General features: G+C 39.4%; 1 protein-coding gene across 1 annotated transcript in view; it reads left to right on the top strand.

Annotated features, from left to right (window-relative positions):
• Positions 1 to 16,412, top strand: part of LOC127423958 (rho-related BTB domain-containing protein 2-like) — a 32,739-nt gene extending 16,327 nt beyond the window's left edge. The window contains exons 7-10 of the mRNA XM_051668680.1: positions 573 to 723; positions 8,595 to 8,683; positions 10,503 to 10,608; positions 11,364 to 16,412. Of these exons, the coding sequence (XP_051524640.1) occupies positions 573 to 723; positions 8,595 to 8,683; positions 10,503 to 10,608; positions 11,364 to 11,566 (549 nt within the window). The 3' untranslated portion in view covers positions 11,567 to 16,412. The remainder of the gene's footprint in view (positions 1 to 572; positions 724 to 8,594; positions 8,684 to 10,502; positions 10,609 to 11,363) is intronic.
• Positions 16,413 to 16,795: the final 383 nt, after the last annotated feature.

Raw genomic sequence — 16,795 nt, 5'->3', positions numbered from 1 at the left:
AATTCAATGTGATAGGATACTGGCAACCAGTGAAATGACGTAGTATGGGAGTGATATGGTCATATTTCTCCATACGTGTGAGGACACTGGCAGCCGAGTTTTGAATGTATTGAAGTCGTTTGAGAGTTTTAGAAGGAAGACCAAAAAGAAGTTTATTACAATAATCTAGCCTAGTGGTTATGAATGCATGAATAACAGTTTCAGCATCTTTCTTGCTTAACAGAGTCCGAAGATGGCAATATTGCATAGTTGTAAATGATGCTTTTCTGACATGATTAATATCTATTAATGTGACTATTCTTCAAAAGTCAGTTAAGGGTCAAATATCACCCCTAGATTACGAACAGTGGGAGAGGGCTGAATGGCAACAAAAAGCGAAAGTCTCCTCAAGTAGAGTGAACAGTAATAATCTCCTCAGTGGAGATGATAGTGGACTTCAGGAGAAAGTGGAAGCCCATTGGAAATTCCCATGGTAACCCATGGTGAATCAACCTTCCAAGTTGGCCTACACATTAAAGTGATGACTGAACAGCTCTATTATTCCAGTATTAATACATGTGCTGTTTTGTCAGGTGTTGTTTCCTAACACTACACGTAGCTGTATGCGTGCTGTGCTGGAGTATCTCTACACTGGCCGCTTCTGCTCTCGCCCAGATCTGGATGCTATGGAGCTCATTGTACTTGCAAACCGACTCTGTCTGCCTCACCTGGTTGCGCTGACAGGTACACAAACAAACCCTCACATATACACCATTTCTGCTCAGGGACTTACTGAGGCAGTAATGCACTTAACAGTCTGGATCGGATCCCTGCAGGAGCTCTAATCCTGCATAAATTTAGACTCTGAATAAGTGATGAAGAGCCAAGATCAGACAGTAACATTCAGGACTGTTTGTTTTTTCATAGGACACTATGGGTGCCATTCACGTGTGTCCTCTTGCTGTGAAATGTGTGTAATTTTTTCAGTGTTAAATTTCTTTCTCATATCTCAGCTTAATATACAGAGTCTAATATGCAGAGTCTAGGCCTTCAGTGTGATTCATGCCATTAAGAAAACACAGTTTCATAATGAATGAGACACCCTATGCCTTTGGGCATCATACATTATGTTGCAGCTAACTAATAATACCAATTTACATTTTAAAAACACATCCATGTGTAACCTATTAATGAATTGTTACTCTGGAGGAGAATCTATCCCAAAAAAAAACAATTATGCACACATACATATATCCATATATATATATATATATATATATATATATATATATATATATATATATATATATATATATATATATATATATATATATATATACACACACATGTATGTATACACTATTCTGGAGTTCTGGGTTCTCACAAAAATTCTGATTATGATATTCTAAATACGAATACCCAATCAATTAATTGTACTTGCCAAAGTATCAAAATTTCACCATTTTGACTCAAAGATGAAAATAATAATAATAATAATATTCCCAAAACATAAATCAATTCAGTCAAACTGTATTAACTTGAACAAGGCATATGCAGATATAAATTGTTAATTCTTTTAACATCACATTAGCACATGAATAGTATCGAAACAAAAATTAAACATAAGAAAATGTAAATAAAATAAACAAACAATACATGTTTGATTATTTAGATGGAGATCTGCTAAGAAATTCAAAGTTCCAAAATGTGTCCAGGATATGAAAATGTTCCCTTAATAAATGTTCATTTGTGTGACTCAATTCAGTTCATATGTGTGTACGTGTATGTGTGGAAATCTTCCCTTTTGATCTGGTGTTCTTCACAAATTTTCCTCTCAAACAGGGAAAATCCAGCACAGATGAAAACTCCTCAGTTGAAACCTTGTAGTTCAAACGTAAATGACATCCGCGAACTCAGATATTTTCCTTCCGGGAACCACTAATAAAATAAGAATGGTTTCAGACACAAAGTAGTAATATTTTCCAACAGATGGAAAGAAATTTCGCAGGTGCAGCCTTGCACTCTTCACATTGCGAGCAGGTAGTGTGTGTGTGCGCATGACATAATACTCACAACCCTACGGCACTCTGTCTCCAATACATAGTTGTAAATATATCACATAAAACATAAGTTTCCCTATTCAATAAAACATCCCTTTTTATGACATTTGCTAATGAAATTAAAATTTTACATGAACTTTATCACCAAACAAAATGTAATCATAGCAATACACATTCAGACACGTGTTGTATGTTGAACCCATGAACTGAAGTCATTTTATCAGACATCGCTTCCCATAATAAATCAATATATAATAAATGAAAACAATAAGGGCTTACCTAATAAAATAAGAATGGTTTCAGACACAAAGTAGTAATATTTTCCAACAGATGGAAAGAAATTTCGCAGGTGCAGCCTTGCTCTCTTCAATATTGCGAGCAGGTAGTGTGTGTGCGCGCGTGACGTAATACGCACAACCCTACGGCACGTTCTTGCATCCCACATTTTAAAAAATAAAATCCAACAAAATAAAATAAAATAAAAACAAACAATAATAATAAAAATACTATTACTAAAATAACCACTAAAAATACAGGTGGGTTACACACGCACGAAAGCCAGAACTTGAAACGACACTTAATGCTCAAGCAAGCCAAATTATTTTTTTATTTTTAATTTTTTTTTCCCAATTTGGAATGCTCGATTCCCAATGTGCTTTTTAAGGCCTCGTGGTCGCGTAGTGATTTGCCTCAGTCCGGGTGGCGGAGGACGAATCCCAGTTGCCTCCGCATCTGAGACTGTCAACCCGTGCCTCTTATCACGTGGCTTGTTGATCGCGTTGCCACGAAGACATAGCGCGTGTGGAGGCTTCACGCCATCCACCGCGGCAACCACGCTCAACTCACCACGTGCCCCACTGAGAACGAACCACATTATAGTGACCACAAGGAGGTTACCCCATGTGACTCTACCCTCCCTAGCAACTGGGCCAATTTGGTTGCTTAGGAGACCTGGCTGGAGTCACTCAGCATGCCCTGGGATTTGAACTAGCAAACTCCAGGGGTGGTAGCCAGCGTCTTTAAAGCAAGCCTAATTTTAACTGTAGCATGACTGTTTTGTGAAATGAACATCTCCTGAACAGACATTCAAAAATCATAATTTATCATATGAATCTACCAAGGAGGTCTATAATACCTGGAAAAATCTATCTAATAATATTTGCGATTTAAATGTTGCTTGCAATAAATTTTGTTTCTTCAAGGTACACGGTTATGCTGTGTTCCATTCAAGTTGGATGTGGGATATTCATACTTGATATCTCCAACCATAAATGCATTCCATTCCCCGATATTCGGAACTGCAATGCTCCTGTTAGCTTAGCAGGGGTTTGACTCTCATTAGAGATGTCTCCTAGCAACAAAACTGATAAACAATGCTGCAGCGCTAGCATTTGTGCTTCAGGAGTACGATTATCAAAAGAGATTATAATGTTTTATACACCTGTTTCTGCAGGCATTTGTTAAACAAGCTTTAATATCATGTAATGTGGAAACAAACTCATTTATTGATATTACTTGATAAAGTGAATGTTTATCACTGTAACATTTGAAGGATGTGACGAGAGCAGGATCTAAGTGCAGCAATTTAATGATGAATAAATAAAACAAAATACAAGACAGGATAAACGCAGAACAGGGTAAAACTTGCAACCAGGAAACAAGAACAAAACATAAACAAACAGGCTAGAACTCAGAGCACGAACTGGATAAACACACATAACAACTGAAAAAGGTTAAACAGACAATAGGGAAACATACATGGATAAACGAGGTAAATGAAACACAGGTGAGAATCAATAGGGAACAGCTGGAAGTGATCAGAGCAGGAGATTATGGGAAGTGTAGTCTGGGGAGAACAGATGACAGAGGCAAAACTAAAGGCAGACAACAGTGAATTGTAACATAACACCCCCCCCCCCCCCGCCTTAATGGCCAGCTCCTGACACCCAAGGAGGACAGGAAGGGGAGGTAGGACCAAGATGGAGCCGGAGATCAAAGAGTCCAGAGCAGAACAAGCTGGTGGTCAAAGGACCCAGGAGACCATATCAGATCAGGCAGATGATCATGGGACCAAGGAAACCAGGGCAGGTCATGCGGAAGACCAGGGGGCCAAGGAAACCAGGACAGACCAGGCAGACAACCAGGGGGCCAAGGAAACCAGGACAGACCAGGCAGACAACCAGGGGACCAAGGAAGCCAGGGCAGATCAGGCGGTCGACCAGGAGGCCAAGGAAACCAGGGCAGATCAGGCGACCGACCAGGGGACCAAGGAAACCAGGGCAGATCAGGCAGATGACAAGGGGACCAAGGAAACCAGGACAGATCAGTCGGACAACCAGGGGACCAAGGGAAACAGGGCAGATCAGACGGATGACCAGGGGACTAAAGAAACCAGGGCAGATCAGGCAGATGACCAGGGGACCAAGGAAACCAGGGCAGATCAGGTAGACAACCAGGGGACCAAGGAAACCAGGGCAGATCAGGCAGAGGGCCAGGAGACCAAGGGAGCCAGAGCAGATCAGGTAGATGGCCAGGAGACCAAGGGAGCCAGAGCAGATCAGGCAGATGGCCATGAGACCAGGGATACCAGAGCAGATCTGGCAGACTATCTGGAGACCCAGAAGACCAGAGTAGATCATGCAGATGGTCAGGAGACCCAGAAGACCAGAGCAGATCAGGCAGACAGTCAGGAGACCCAGAAGACCAGAGCAGATCAGGCAGATGGACAGGAGACCAGGAAGACCAGAGCTGATCAGGTGGAAGGCCAGGAGACCCAGGAGACCAGAGCAGATCAGGCAGACAGCCAGGAAATCCAGAAGACCAGAGCAGATCAGGCGGATGGCCAGGAGACCAGAGCAGATTAGTCGGATGGCCAGGAGACCCAGAAGACCAGAGCAGATCAGGTGGATGGCCAGGAGACCCGGGAGACCAGAGTAGATCAGGCAGATGGCCAGGGGACTCAGGAGACCAGAGCAGATCAGGCGGACGGCCATGAGACCAGGGAGACCACCTCAGGGTAGGGACTAGATCAGGAGGCCTGGTTGATGGCCACAGAGCTGAAAAAGGGTCAGGAGGCCTGAGTGGTGACCACAGACTAGAGACTGGAGCCATTGAAGACTCTGAGGGCAGAGCCATGGCAGGCGGAGCCATGGGAGGCACGAGGGGCGGAGCCGTGGGAGGCTGAGCCGTGGGAGGCTCGAGACAAAGAGTCCTGGATGACTGGGAAATGACCTCTGTGGTCGCGAACATGAACAGAGTCTCGGGAGCAACCTCTGTGGTCGTGGGCATGGACAGAGATTCGGGAATGACCTCTGTTGTCGTGGGCATGGACAGAGACTCTGGAATGACCTCTGTGTTCATGGACATGGACTGAGACTCAGGAACGACCTCTGTGGTTGTGGGCATAGACAGAGACTCGGGAATGACCTCTATGGTCGTGAACATGGGCAGACACTCAGGAACGATCTCTGTGGCCGTGGGCATGGACAGAGACTCGGAGACGACCTCTGTGGTCGTGAACATGGGCAGAGACTTGGAAACGACCTCCGTGGTCGTGTACATGGGCAGAGACTCGGAGACGACCTCTGTGGTCGTGAACATGGGCAGAGGCTAGGAAACGACCTCTGTGGTCGTGTACATGGGCGGAGACTTGGGATCAGAAGCCTTTCTCCTCCTCCTCCTCCAGGAGCGCAGGCTCTGGGACGGATGATGCTGGCAACGCAGGCCCTGGGATGGACGAGGCTGGCAACACAGGCTCTGGGACGGACAAGGCTGGCAATGCAGGCTCTGGGATGGACGAGGCTGGCAACGCTGGCTCTGGGACGGACGAGATTGACAACGCTGGATCTGGGACAGATGAAGCTTCCAGCTCGCTGGCCGTGGCATGTGTGAGCGTTGACTCATTGGACGTGGCAGGCATGGGCGTTGGCTCGTTGGCCATAGCAAGCATGGCGTTGGCTCGTTGGCTGTGGCAGACATGGGCATTGGCTTATTGACTGTGCCAGGTATGGGCGTCGGCTCGTTGGCCGAGGTAGGCGTGGGTGCTGACAATTTGTGAGGAAGGGTTTTTGTGGCCCTACGCACCGATATCAGTGGCGGATCATTCAACTTGGAGACAGGGGCTGAGAAGGGCTTCAAGCAGGGAGTCGCGGAAGGCTGGGCTGTGACATGGCGAATAGCAGACTCAGACGTGGCTGTGATATGGTGTGGAGCAGACTCAGACATGGCTGTGATATGGCGTGGAGCAGACTCAGACGTAGCTGTGACATGGCGTGGAGTAGACTCAGACATGGCTGTGGCAGCGTGGAGCAGACTCAGATGTGGCTGTGACATAGTGTGGAGCAAACTTAGACGTGGCTGTGACATAGCATGGAGCAGACTCAGACGTGGCTGTTACATGGCGTGGAGCAGATTCAGACGTGACATAGTGTGGAGTAAACTCAGGCGTGGAAGACTTGGAAGCCAGGATCGGGATTGAGAGAGGAGGATCCTCTGAAGCGAATGTTTCTAATATTAACTCCACATATTCCTCCCACGTGTAATCTCCGGTCTCCGGCAATTCCCTCCACTTGTGAGTTATGAGTCCAATCTGATACAGGGATTTCAGGTGGGAATCAGTAAATCCCGTGTATCTGGCAACGGTGCTAAACAGATGTGAGTATTCCCTAATAGGTAAGTTTGCTCAGCTCAACTGGATAAAATACGCTGCTAGATTCATTTCAGTTCTGGTCAGCTGTTCTGTAACGTTTGAAGGATGTGACGAGAGCAGGATCTAAGTGCAGCAACTTTAATGATGAATAAATAAAACAAAATACAAGACAGGATAAACATGGAACAGGGCAAAACTAGGAACCAGGAACCAGGAAACAAGAACAAACATAAACAAACAGGCTAGAACTCGGAGCACGAACTGGATAAACGCACATAACAACTGACAAAGGTTAAACAGACAATAGGGCAATATATATATACATGGATAAATGAGGTAAATGAAACACAGGTGAGAATCAATAGGGAACAGCTAGAAGTGATCAAAGCAGGGGATTATGGGAAGTGTAGTCCGGGGGGAACAGATGACAGAGGCAAAACACAAAGCAGACAACAGTGAATCGTAACAGTCACTTACTTTGTATAGCTCCCTGAGTCAAGATGCATTCCATTGCACTTTTCCTAGTAGGAAGTGGTAAAATCCGACTTTCCGAGTTGAATGGAACGCAGCACTACTTTTCAAAACTTGATCCAACACTGAATGCTCAAGCAGCCTATTTTACACTTAGAAAACTCCTGATGTTGCTATAACAATGCAAAAAGCACTTACCAATTTACTTGAAGTGAAAATCAGTCATCCTTTCCTCTTTAATAAATTAAGCAATCACACGGTCATGCAGAACATCTTGTGTTTTTAAATCCATAAGGATCTCTTTCTCAATGGCGATAGCAGCAGTAATGACAGTCGACTCATCAGCAAGATCTCGCGCTCGCTTTCAAATTACGTCACTCAAGGCCAGCTAGAAGGCCTCGACCGGGACATATCCTAAAGATCACACCCACCAAGAACAAATAAATCAATCTGATTGGCTGATGAATCTGACAATCTGACTTTAGTTTCCCATTCATTTGCACTGTTGAGGGATTCTGTGGAAATTCTGAAGGCCTGAGGGGGTGGTGCTCAAACTCACGTGCTGCTTCAGCTAATGAGCTTGGCTTTGGGCGTGTGATTTGTGAAACAGTTGTCAGGCTTTGCTTGTAAGCATCAAGGAATAAATTCTGACTGGATACATTTTTCGTTTTTCTCTATGTTTGTAGATTAATTAAGAGTGGAAAGCGATTAAAAATACATAGGCAAAAAGGTGATTGAGAATGAAAGGATGAAAAATATTTATTTATTTGGCATGTTAGGCCAAGCAGAGAAGGCTTTGGTGGCCCTGAGAATTCGCCACTGTCTGTAAGTAAGCCATTTGTTGGTTGATTTCACTAAAAGTGAAACACTGTGGCATTATTAAAACATCTCTTTTTGTATAAGGGACCTGTTCAGCCCGATACAGCAACATTGGCTGGATTGTTTGGTGATGCTAGTTGCGCAGAAATAACACATATCAGCTTTATGGGGTGTCATTAAGCACGATATGAAATGGAGTGGTACAACCATGGTTAACTGTGATAAAATATGTAACACATGGGCTTGAATGCCTTGTTTACTTTTATAAAATGGTGGCAACAGCAATATGATAAAACACCCCAATGTCTAATAAACTATTCAATTATTAGTAATGATAACATCAACAGAAAAACTGTCCACAAATTAAATAGTGAAGTAGCCTACTTTCTGGTTGATAAGCAACTTGATGCAAGTACAGTATATACTGTAGCGTTGAACTGATGCACATATGTGTATATAGCTTTGAACTTGGCTAATCCAATTAGATTTTAGAGTTGATTTTATATTGGCACTTTTTTCATGGCTCAACTTTAAATAAAATTATATATTATTTTTATTAACAAAAATAATTTTGATATATTCGATTGTTTTAATTGAGTGTTGTGTTTCTGTTCTAGAGCTCTACACTGTGACGGTATTAACAGAGGCTGCTATGATGGGAGCTGATATAGATGGAGATGTTCTGCTCTATCTGGACATGGCTCAGGTAAGTGTACACCTGACAAAGATGATGTAAATGGACCGCTGTCAAGTGAAACCCTATCCCCCTTGCACCCCTAGGTATAGCTGTTTGTAATGCCTGATACAAGCATTTTACTTTCTGTTGTTGCTGATCAGGTACATAGTCATAGTTAAACAGTACTTCAATGGCAATAATATAGTGGAATGTAATGCATGTAATTTATTTTGTATGGATGTTAAATTAAATGTTAAATTTGTATTAAATATAGTCTATAGCCTTGGAAAATTACATTTTAGTAGATTTTTGAAAATAGGGTATTGTGTTATCTGAGCATGAAATTCTTTTGCTAACTGAAATTACAAAGAAAGACAAATGTTTAATTTGACTTTGTGTAGCATTTTTATGTAATGTGATATTTGATAATTGAGCAGACATCATTTGATACTCTGTAAAAAATAAAATATTGAAAGAAAAAAAAAATCAAGACTACATTTTTGAGTTCTCTCAAAAACTGCCTTATTGTTCGTAATAACATTGATTTAATTAGCCAGTTTGAATCTGTTCGTTCACTAAATGCAAATTATTTGTTCAGCTAATAACTTCATTTTGAGGCAAGTAGGTAACTAAAAAAATCATTGATCATTTGCTGAACAAGAAACATTTTATGACTAAAGTTCAGGCATGAAACTCTATGTGGCGAAAGTGATAGGTTCTTTAAACTTGTTATCTGTTAGCCAATCATTGCTTACTCACATGTGACATGTTTAGCCAGTCAGCTTGCATGTTGCAAGCTGATAGATCCTTTGACATGTAATCCGGTATCCAATTAACACGTGTACTCTCTCTTGCCAAACATTTAAATGGTTCAGTTTTCAAGATAAGCCGGTTTCACTGCAGCATGCTGAAAGATTTTATTTCTCTGAAAATGCTGTTGGTCAGGTGGTTGTTGGGGTTTTCTTCTATCAGCTTGCACAGTAAGGTCTACTTTTGGCCATGACATGGAAGCGCGTCTTTAGCCAAAGTAAAATCTGGCCTGGCACACATCAATATCTTAGGTCATAAGTTTAAATAAATCCACACATACTGTAGCTAGGTTAAGTCACTAGGTAAAAGTCTTTTCTGGTCCAGGAACAAATCATGAGTCCGGTCACTAGCCGTTTTAACCATTCGACCAAGCAGGCCCAGCCACACATAGAGATTTAATTTTTTATTTGCATTATGCCATTTGGCCAAGCTGGCCAGTGCACACTTAGCTAGCATACACTTGATGCACATGGTGCTTTAGAGCAGCAGCAGTGCCCTATTTTTGCTTGTATAAATGCTTGGTTTGGTGCAGAAGCATCAGCATGTCCACATGATACATGTCCTCACATGTGACATGTTTAGCCAGTCAGCTCGCATGTTGCAAGCTGATAGATCCTTTGACATGTAATCCGGTATCCAGTCAACACGTGTACTCTCTCTTGACAAACATTTAAATGGTTCAGATTTGCAGATAAGACGGTTTCAGTGCAGCGTGTCTGTGTTTGTTCTAGCAGTAGCAAGTCTCTGTACTTGTTCTGCAGCAACAGCTTAGCAGATCTTGTCCACCAAGACCAAATCCTTTCAATATGTCATACCCACATTAACATGCTAAATCTTTCCAGAAATTGTCATGACTGAACTTAGTAGCAATGCAAAAATGTTCGTTTGTGACCAGTTCATTCTGTACATATGGTTTGACATGACTTTACATGGTTTTATATGAAGTGAACATTGCAATCTTGGTTGCTGAAGAAGGGTAATTGTGGGTAAAATTTTTATCCCCTGTGTTTCCATGTCTGTAATTGGTTGTCCCCATTAGTTCCACTGTGCTCATCAGTTGACTGACTGGTGCCTCCATCACATTTGCACCAACTACAACAGAGTCTGCCGCAAATTCCCGCGGGACATGAAGGTCAAGTCTACAGGTATGTAAAAAGTCCCCAAATTGGTATTTCCAACCGGCAACCCTTCAATATAATACTTTTTTTCAAAATCAAGTTGTTGAGACATCATGACAGTTTAAAACAATTGAGACTCTGGTAGTGCAGATTTTTTTCAGATGCTACTGTATGTTCTTCTGCACTTAATTGCTGATCAGCACTGAAAACCATTAGACAGAAAGGTAAATGAAAATTCATTTCCCATACATTTACTGATTCTTAGAGCACACACACTTCTGAGAAAGCTGACAAAAGGTTTGTAGATAGTAATACATAACATGCACTTTTAAAGTGTGGTTCATGAGTTCACTGGTTCATATAGTCCTAGAGCACATTAAGGTATACGAATTTGGCCCGCTGTCCATAATGTAGAGGCTCGAGCACAGTACTGTGCTTGATCTTTGAGATCCTCCCCGCCCCCTTGGACTATCTGACTAAAGCAAGAAACAGAAAGACAATTTTGAAATAATAATAGGTATAGGTGTTATGGAGAGGTGGAGGGATGCTGGAAGAACTGTCACCAGTGCAGGGCAAACAGTTGCTTATATTACTTGGAATATGATTGGCAGGCCTAGATGAACAAGCTCTTCCCGAACCTACGTTTGGAACTGCATAAAGAGCCATGTCATTTTGAAATCAGGAATAAGGCTAATTGGATTATGGCAAAACCCAAATGGATCTGTCCTTAATTGAGGTTGTTCCCTTTAAAGCTAGGGCAGGTGTCTTATTCTGTCTTGCAGAAAACCAGGAGTACTTCGAGAAACATCGCTGGCCTCCGGTGTGGTATCTAAAGGAAGAAGATCACTATCAGCGAACTCGTAAAGAACGTGAGAAAGAAGATCACTTGTACCAAAAGCGCCAAATTAAACGCAAATGGCTCTTTTGGAACCTACCTCCTTCCTCCAATTCACCCTCTTCTCCTGGTTCCTCTGCAATCATCTGATTGGGTGCAGGACCCACCTAACAGCCCCAAATGTGAGATTTAAACAGCAGTGATAGACTTTTATCGGCTTAGCTCTACAAGATTTTCTCTCTACGTTTTCTGTTGAGCTTAAAAAGCTAAAATGAAACAGGATGGAGAAAGTGAGTCAAAGAAACACAAAGCTTTTTTAAAAGCACACTGTTGAGGCTCTTTACAAAAAAACAGCTTTGACAAGAATTGAAATCAGTGATATCACAGCTCTGTGCTGCTCCATTTGCTGGAAGAATCTTCAGCATTGGTTCCCAAACATAACCATCAAAGGTAAAGCTGCATAATCTGTAATAGAAAACACATTGCAGGACTGCACACATTCTTACCTTGAAATGCTAAGCTTGAAGTGCATCTCAACTGTAAAGGACAAACGAACAGGGACATTTTAGAGCAACCAGCAGATATGAAAAACATTTATTCCTCAGTATTTTGGCTATCTACAATCAAACCACTTCTCCAGAGCATCATCCACAAAATTCAAAAAGGGGTGTCTTCTTGCCTATCTTTCACAATCTACTGGTGAGATATCAAGGCTTTGATGATGGTAGTGATGGGTTGTATCAGTCTGAATCTCTGTGATCTAAACCCAATGACAGGCACTTTATCTTTAATTAGATCACTTTGCCTTGCTCTAGTCCTGCTCTTGGAGAATTATCAGGCTGATTGTTAATCCTGCACAACAGACGAATACTTTTAGACAAATTGTTTATTCTGCACACTGTGGTCTTTATTTTTGGTAACTTGTTAGAACAAGGCAATCTTTCTTGTCTCTTTCTGTTGACTTTTCTTTCTTCTCTCTTTCTGTTTCTGTATGACTTTCTTTCATTCAACTATCAAACACAAAAGGAGATGTTAGGGAGAATGATCATGTTGCTCTTATGCATGAAATGAAAGTGAATGGTGACCAGGGGCTGTAAAGCTCCAAAAATGGCTAAAAGCACCATAAAATTAATCCATATTCCATGTTTTCTGAAGTCATACGATAGCTTTGTGTAGAGAACGGTTCAAATTTTAAGTCATAATTCACTGAAGTCTCCTCTGTTGCAGCTGACAAATCTCATTTGTGCTATTCAAATATGCACATATTCTAATTTGCCGTGTTTTATCCATTACTAGACACATTGCAACAAGTGATGTTTGGCATTACTGCCGTCAAACTTGGTTTGACATGTTTTGATGTGCCGTATTTAAATACACAGTGCATGAACATGGATGAAATTTAAGAGCTGCTGGCAGAGGAGAAGATTATTATTGAATAATGCCTTCAATTTTGGTCTGTTCCACTGACATAGCTATCATATGGCTCCAGAAAATTATCAAAATTTGTGTGAATCATGTGGGGGAAAAAATTATGGTGCTTTTTTGTCATTTTTGGAGCTTGACAGTGCTTTGTCCATGAAAAAGAGCACTGTGAACATTCTGCTTATTTATTTTTTTATTTGTTATTTTATTTTGTGCTCTACAGAACAAAGAAAATCATACATGTTTGGTATGACGTAAATGATGACAGAATTAACATTTTTTGGGTGAATTATTTCTTTAATAATTGTAATTGCTCCTTCAGTATCCGCTGACAAGTTGGGAAAGTGAAACAGGCATTTGAATGAATATGGGCTTTCACACAAAATAAGCATTTACTCATGTAATGTTACTTATTTGTGTAACATGAAATCAAGTTCAGGTTTAAATCAAAATTGCCTCCTGAAAGCTGCATTTTATCTTGATAATAATATTCTGGAAAAAAGAGTAACAACTTGTAATATTATAACCACATACTTCAAAACAGGACCCCAGGTGAACAGTCACACTGGGTTTCTATACAGGGAATATAAACAGTGCCTCAACACTGCTGATATTTCAAAGTGTGGGCGCAGGCTGCTGTCTTTACCAAAGTAAGCTCACAAATTATTCATAATGTGAATGATATCCTAAACTATTCATTTTAAATGCTCGTGAATAGATAATAGATGAGTTTCACAGGCAGGCCTGTGACAAAGCTATCACATCACAGCATGTTCTTACATGTACAGAATCCCATTCTGGGGACAGTTTAAGGTCTTTAAAATATTTATATAGCTACTAAAAACATAGGAATAAAGGAAGATTTTATATGAATGTTAGAACATACTTAAATATGCGTATACTAAAAGAAGGGAAAGTTTCAATTGAATAATGAAATGCAAGGTAGTATTACAAATTTACATTTACATAGCTACTGTATTTGATAAAAAGTGCATTACCTTGAGGAGAGGGAATTTCAAAAGCATGGTTTATAGTGTATACACTTTTTACCATTTGAATGTTTATGACCTAGTACATGCGATGCTGACAGAGGCAAATAGTGCTTCAAATGCAGTGTTGGGTGTAATGCATTACAAAATAATTAATTACTGTAATTAAATTACTTTTTCATTGAAAAAAGTAAAGTGATTACTTAAAGTAAGGGAATCTTTCAGTTATTTAATTATAGTTACTTCTGATATGTAATTGTGTTAAATAGTTTATAGACTATAGAACAATTCTATATAAAACAATAGTGAATTTAAAATCGAAATTTAACGTCTATGTTAAAATATATGTTTTCTAATTTAATGCAGCCCCTTTAATGAATAATTTATTTGATTTTATATGATTTATTTTAAAGAATTAAAATAACAGTTTCATGTCTATCCTTGTATTTTTTCATCTGGTCGAGGTTGATAAGTGTTTAAGAAAGTAATTAGTAATAAGTAATGCAGTTACTTTTCAGACAAAGTAATTAGTACAGTAATCTAATTACACTGTAGGAGATGTAATTAGAAGTTAGTAATTCATTACTTTTTTAGAGTAACTTACCCAACACTGTTCAAATGTAGAATGACTTACAGTATAACAAAGAAATATAGTTGTTTATAGTTGTAATAGCACCAAATGGACCTTTACGGGGGAAAAAAAGTTCAGGAGAAAATATATCACACGTCTCAATCTCTTCATTAACACGATTTGGTTTTTTTTTGTTTTTTGTTTTTTAAAGAGGGCAATTTGCTATGCATTTTTAGCCTGTTTTAAACAAACTGAGAATGTCTTTATGCTTTAGTTAATCAAACTAATTCAGAGCTGAACTGCACGTGTAAGGTTGTTGTAGCTATCAGCAAGGGAATGTTGAGAAATATTGCTTTACTTTAGTAACCCTTAAATAAGTGCATTTTATATATGCTGTGCTTGTAGATTTAAAACAGCAGATATGAAAAGGCAATTATAATAAAATACACAATGGACTCTTAATCAACTAGAGGGGCAAACTGATCAGTATTTCTATTGAAGACTTTTCAGTATCTGACTAAGCATTTTTAACACCACTCAGGAACATTTGCTGACTCATTAAAAGATATATAGTTATAAAAGAAAGTGTCATCATTTTAAACCTAACAATTGTTTGAGAAATGTTTTGCTTGAGAAGTGTTCTTGTGCTGTCATTCTTTAAAATAAATGCCAGTTGCTTTGATATTTTATTATCAAATGGATTGACATTCATTATTAACATTTTTAAGTGTGTCTTGAGTGTCCAAATACTTTTTGGGGCCACTTTAAGAAAAGAGTGGTAATTAGGAGAAGAAACCTAGCGTGTAAGTGATGTACTGTAATTTACAGACAATCACAGCAACCTGGTAACAGACTATTCACATATGACATTTATCTGCTTTTGTTGGCCTGCAAAGGTTTTAATCTTCATTAGAGTACATACTGTACAGTTATGTTGCACTAGTACATGAATTATACTCAAGAAGTCAGACCATTACAGCAAAATAAGTATGATGATGCATATGAATGTGTTTTTATGAATGGGATATACAGACATCTTGAAATGTGCTATGAGATTGGACATGATTTTCACACATTTTGACCTTTTCATCAGCCAAGATTCACATCCTACAGATTGTAAAAACTCTCTGTGAGGAAAATATGTGAAAATGTATGACATTAATTAGAAGAGTTTAAGAGTTTCTCAGAACACTGAGCTCCAAATCTGTTGCTGCAGAGAAGATACCCCATGCCTTAATGTAAAGTACACAAGGAGAGGCACTGTTATTATTCGCTGTTTATATTTGAAATGTAAAGAAATATAGGATGTGTACCATATGTGCTGTAATAGGTGCATAGTGTGAAAAATATATTACTGTATGTCATGTTGTTTGTAAAAGACTGTATATTCGTCTACTTTTCTGGAATGTTTTGTTTTAGCTAGACCATCGTTAGCGTGTGGTAATATGTCAGTATTATGCATTGCCTTTCAATGCTTAGAATCATTGGCCATTAAATCAGTGCAGGAACTCCATCTACAAATATATAGGGGACAGGGGCTAGCTGTCACACCTTTTTCTCCAGTGAATGTTTTCTCAGGATGGGTTTATTTTTTAAAGTCAGTTTCTGTACGGACACATATTTAAAAAACATCTTTTCAACATTACCATCGTTATTGCCAGGAAAACCAACTAATTATTTAATACATGTTGACCTTTTATAGTGGGCATGTTGTCACAGTATGTGGGGAAGTTGTCAATGCGTGAACCTGCAACATTTTTAATATATATATAAAGCATGCCACGGTCAAGATCAGTGAGATCAAATTTTTTCCCCATTCTGATGGTTGATGTATAATGATGATTCAGTATAACATTAACTGAAGCTCCTGATCTGTATCTGTATGATTTTATGCATTGCACAGCTGCCACATGATTGGCTGATTAGATAATCACATGAATATGTAGGTGTACAGGTGTTCCTATTAAAGTGGTCACCGAGTGTGTGTGTGTGTGTGTGTATATATATATATATATATATATATATATATATATATATATATATATATATATATATAGGCATATACTGTATATAATTTTGGTAACACTTTAAGGTTTCATTTGTTAACATTAGTTAACAACATGAGTTAAACTAACAATGAACAATACCTAATAAAAGCATTTATTAATCTTAGTTAATGTTAATTTCAACATATACTAATACATTTTTTAAATCAAAAGTTGTATTAGTTAACATTAGTTAATGCACTATGAACTAACATGAACTAACAATGAACAGATGTATTTTTATTAACTAACATTAACAAAGATGAATAAATGCTGTAACAAATATATTGTTAATTGTTTATTCATGATAACTAATGCATTTACTAATGTTAACAAATGGAATCTTACTGTA

Source organism: Myxocyprinus asiaticus, chromosome 33 (genome assembly GCF_019703515.2).
Source record: "Myxocyprinus asiaticus isolate MX2 ecotype Aquarium Trade chromosome 33, UBuf_Myxa_2, whole genome shotgun sequence".
NCBI classification, from domain to species: domain Eukaryota; kingdom Metazoa; phylum Chordata; class Actinopteri; order Cypriniformes; family Catostomidae; genus Myxocyprinus; species Myxocyprinus asiaticus.
The sequence above is the reverse complement of the archived record's forward strand: the minus strand, read 5'-3'. Positions and strand labels throughout refer to the sequence as shown.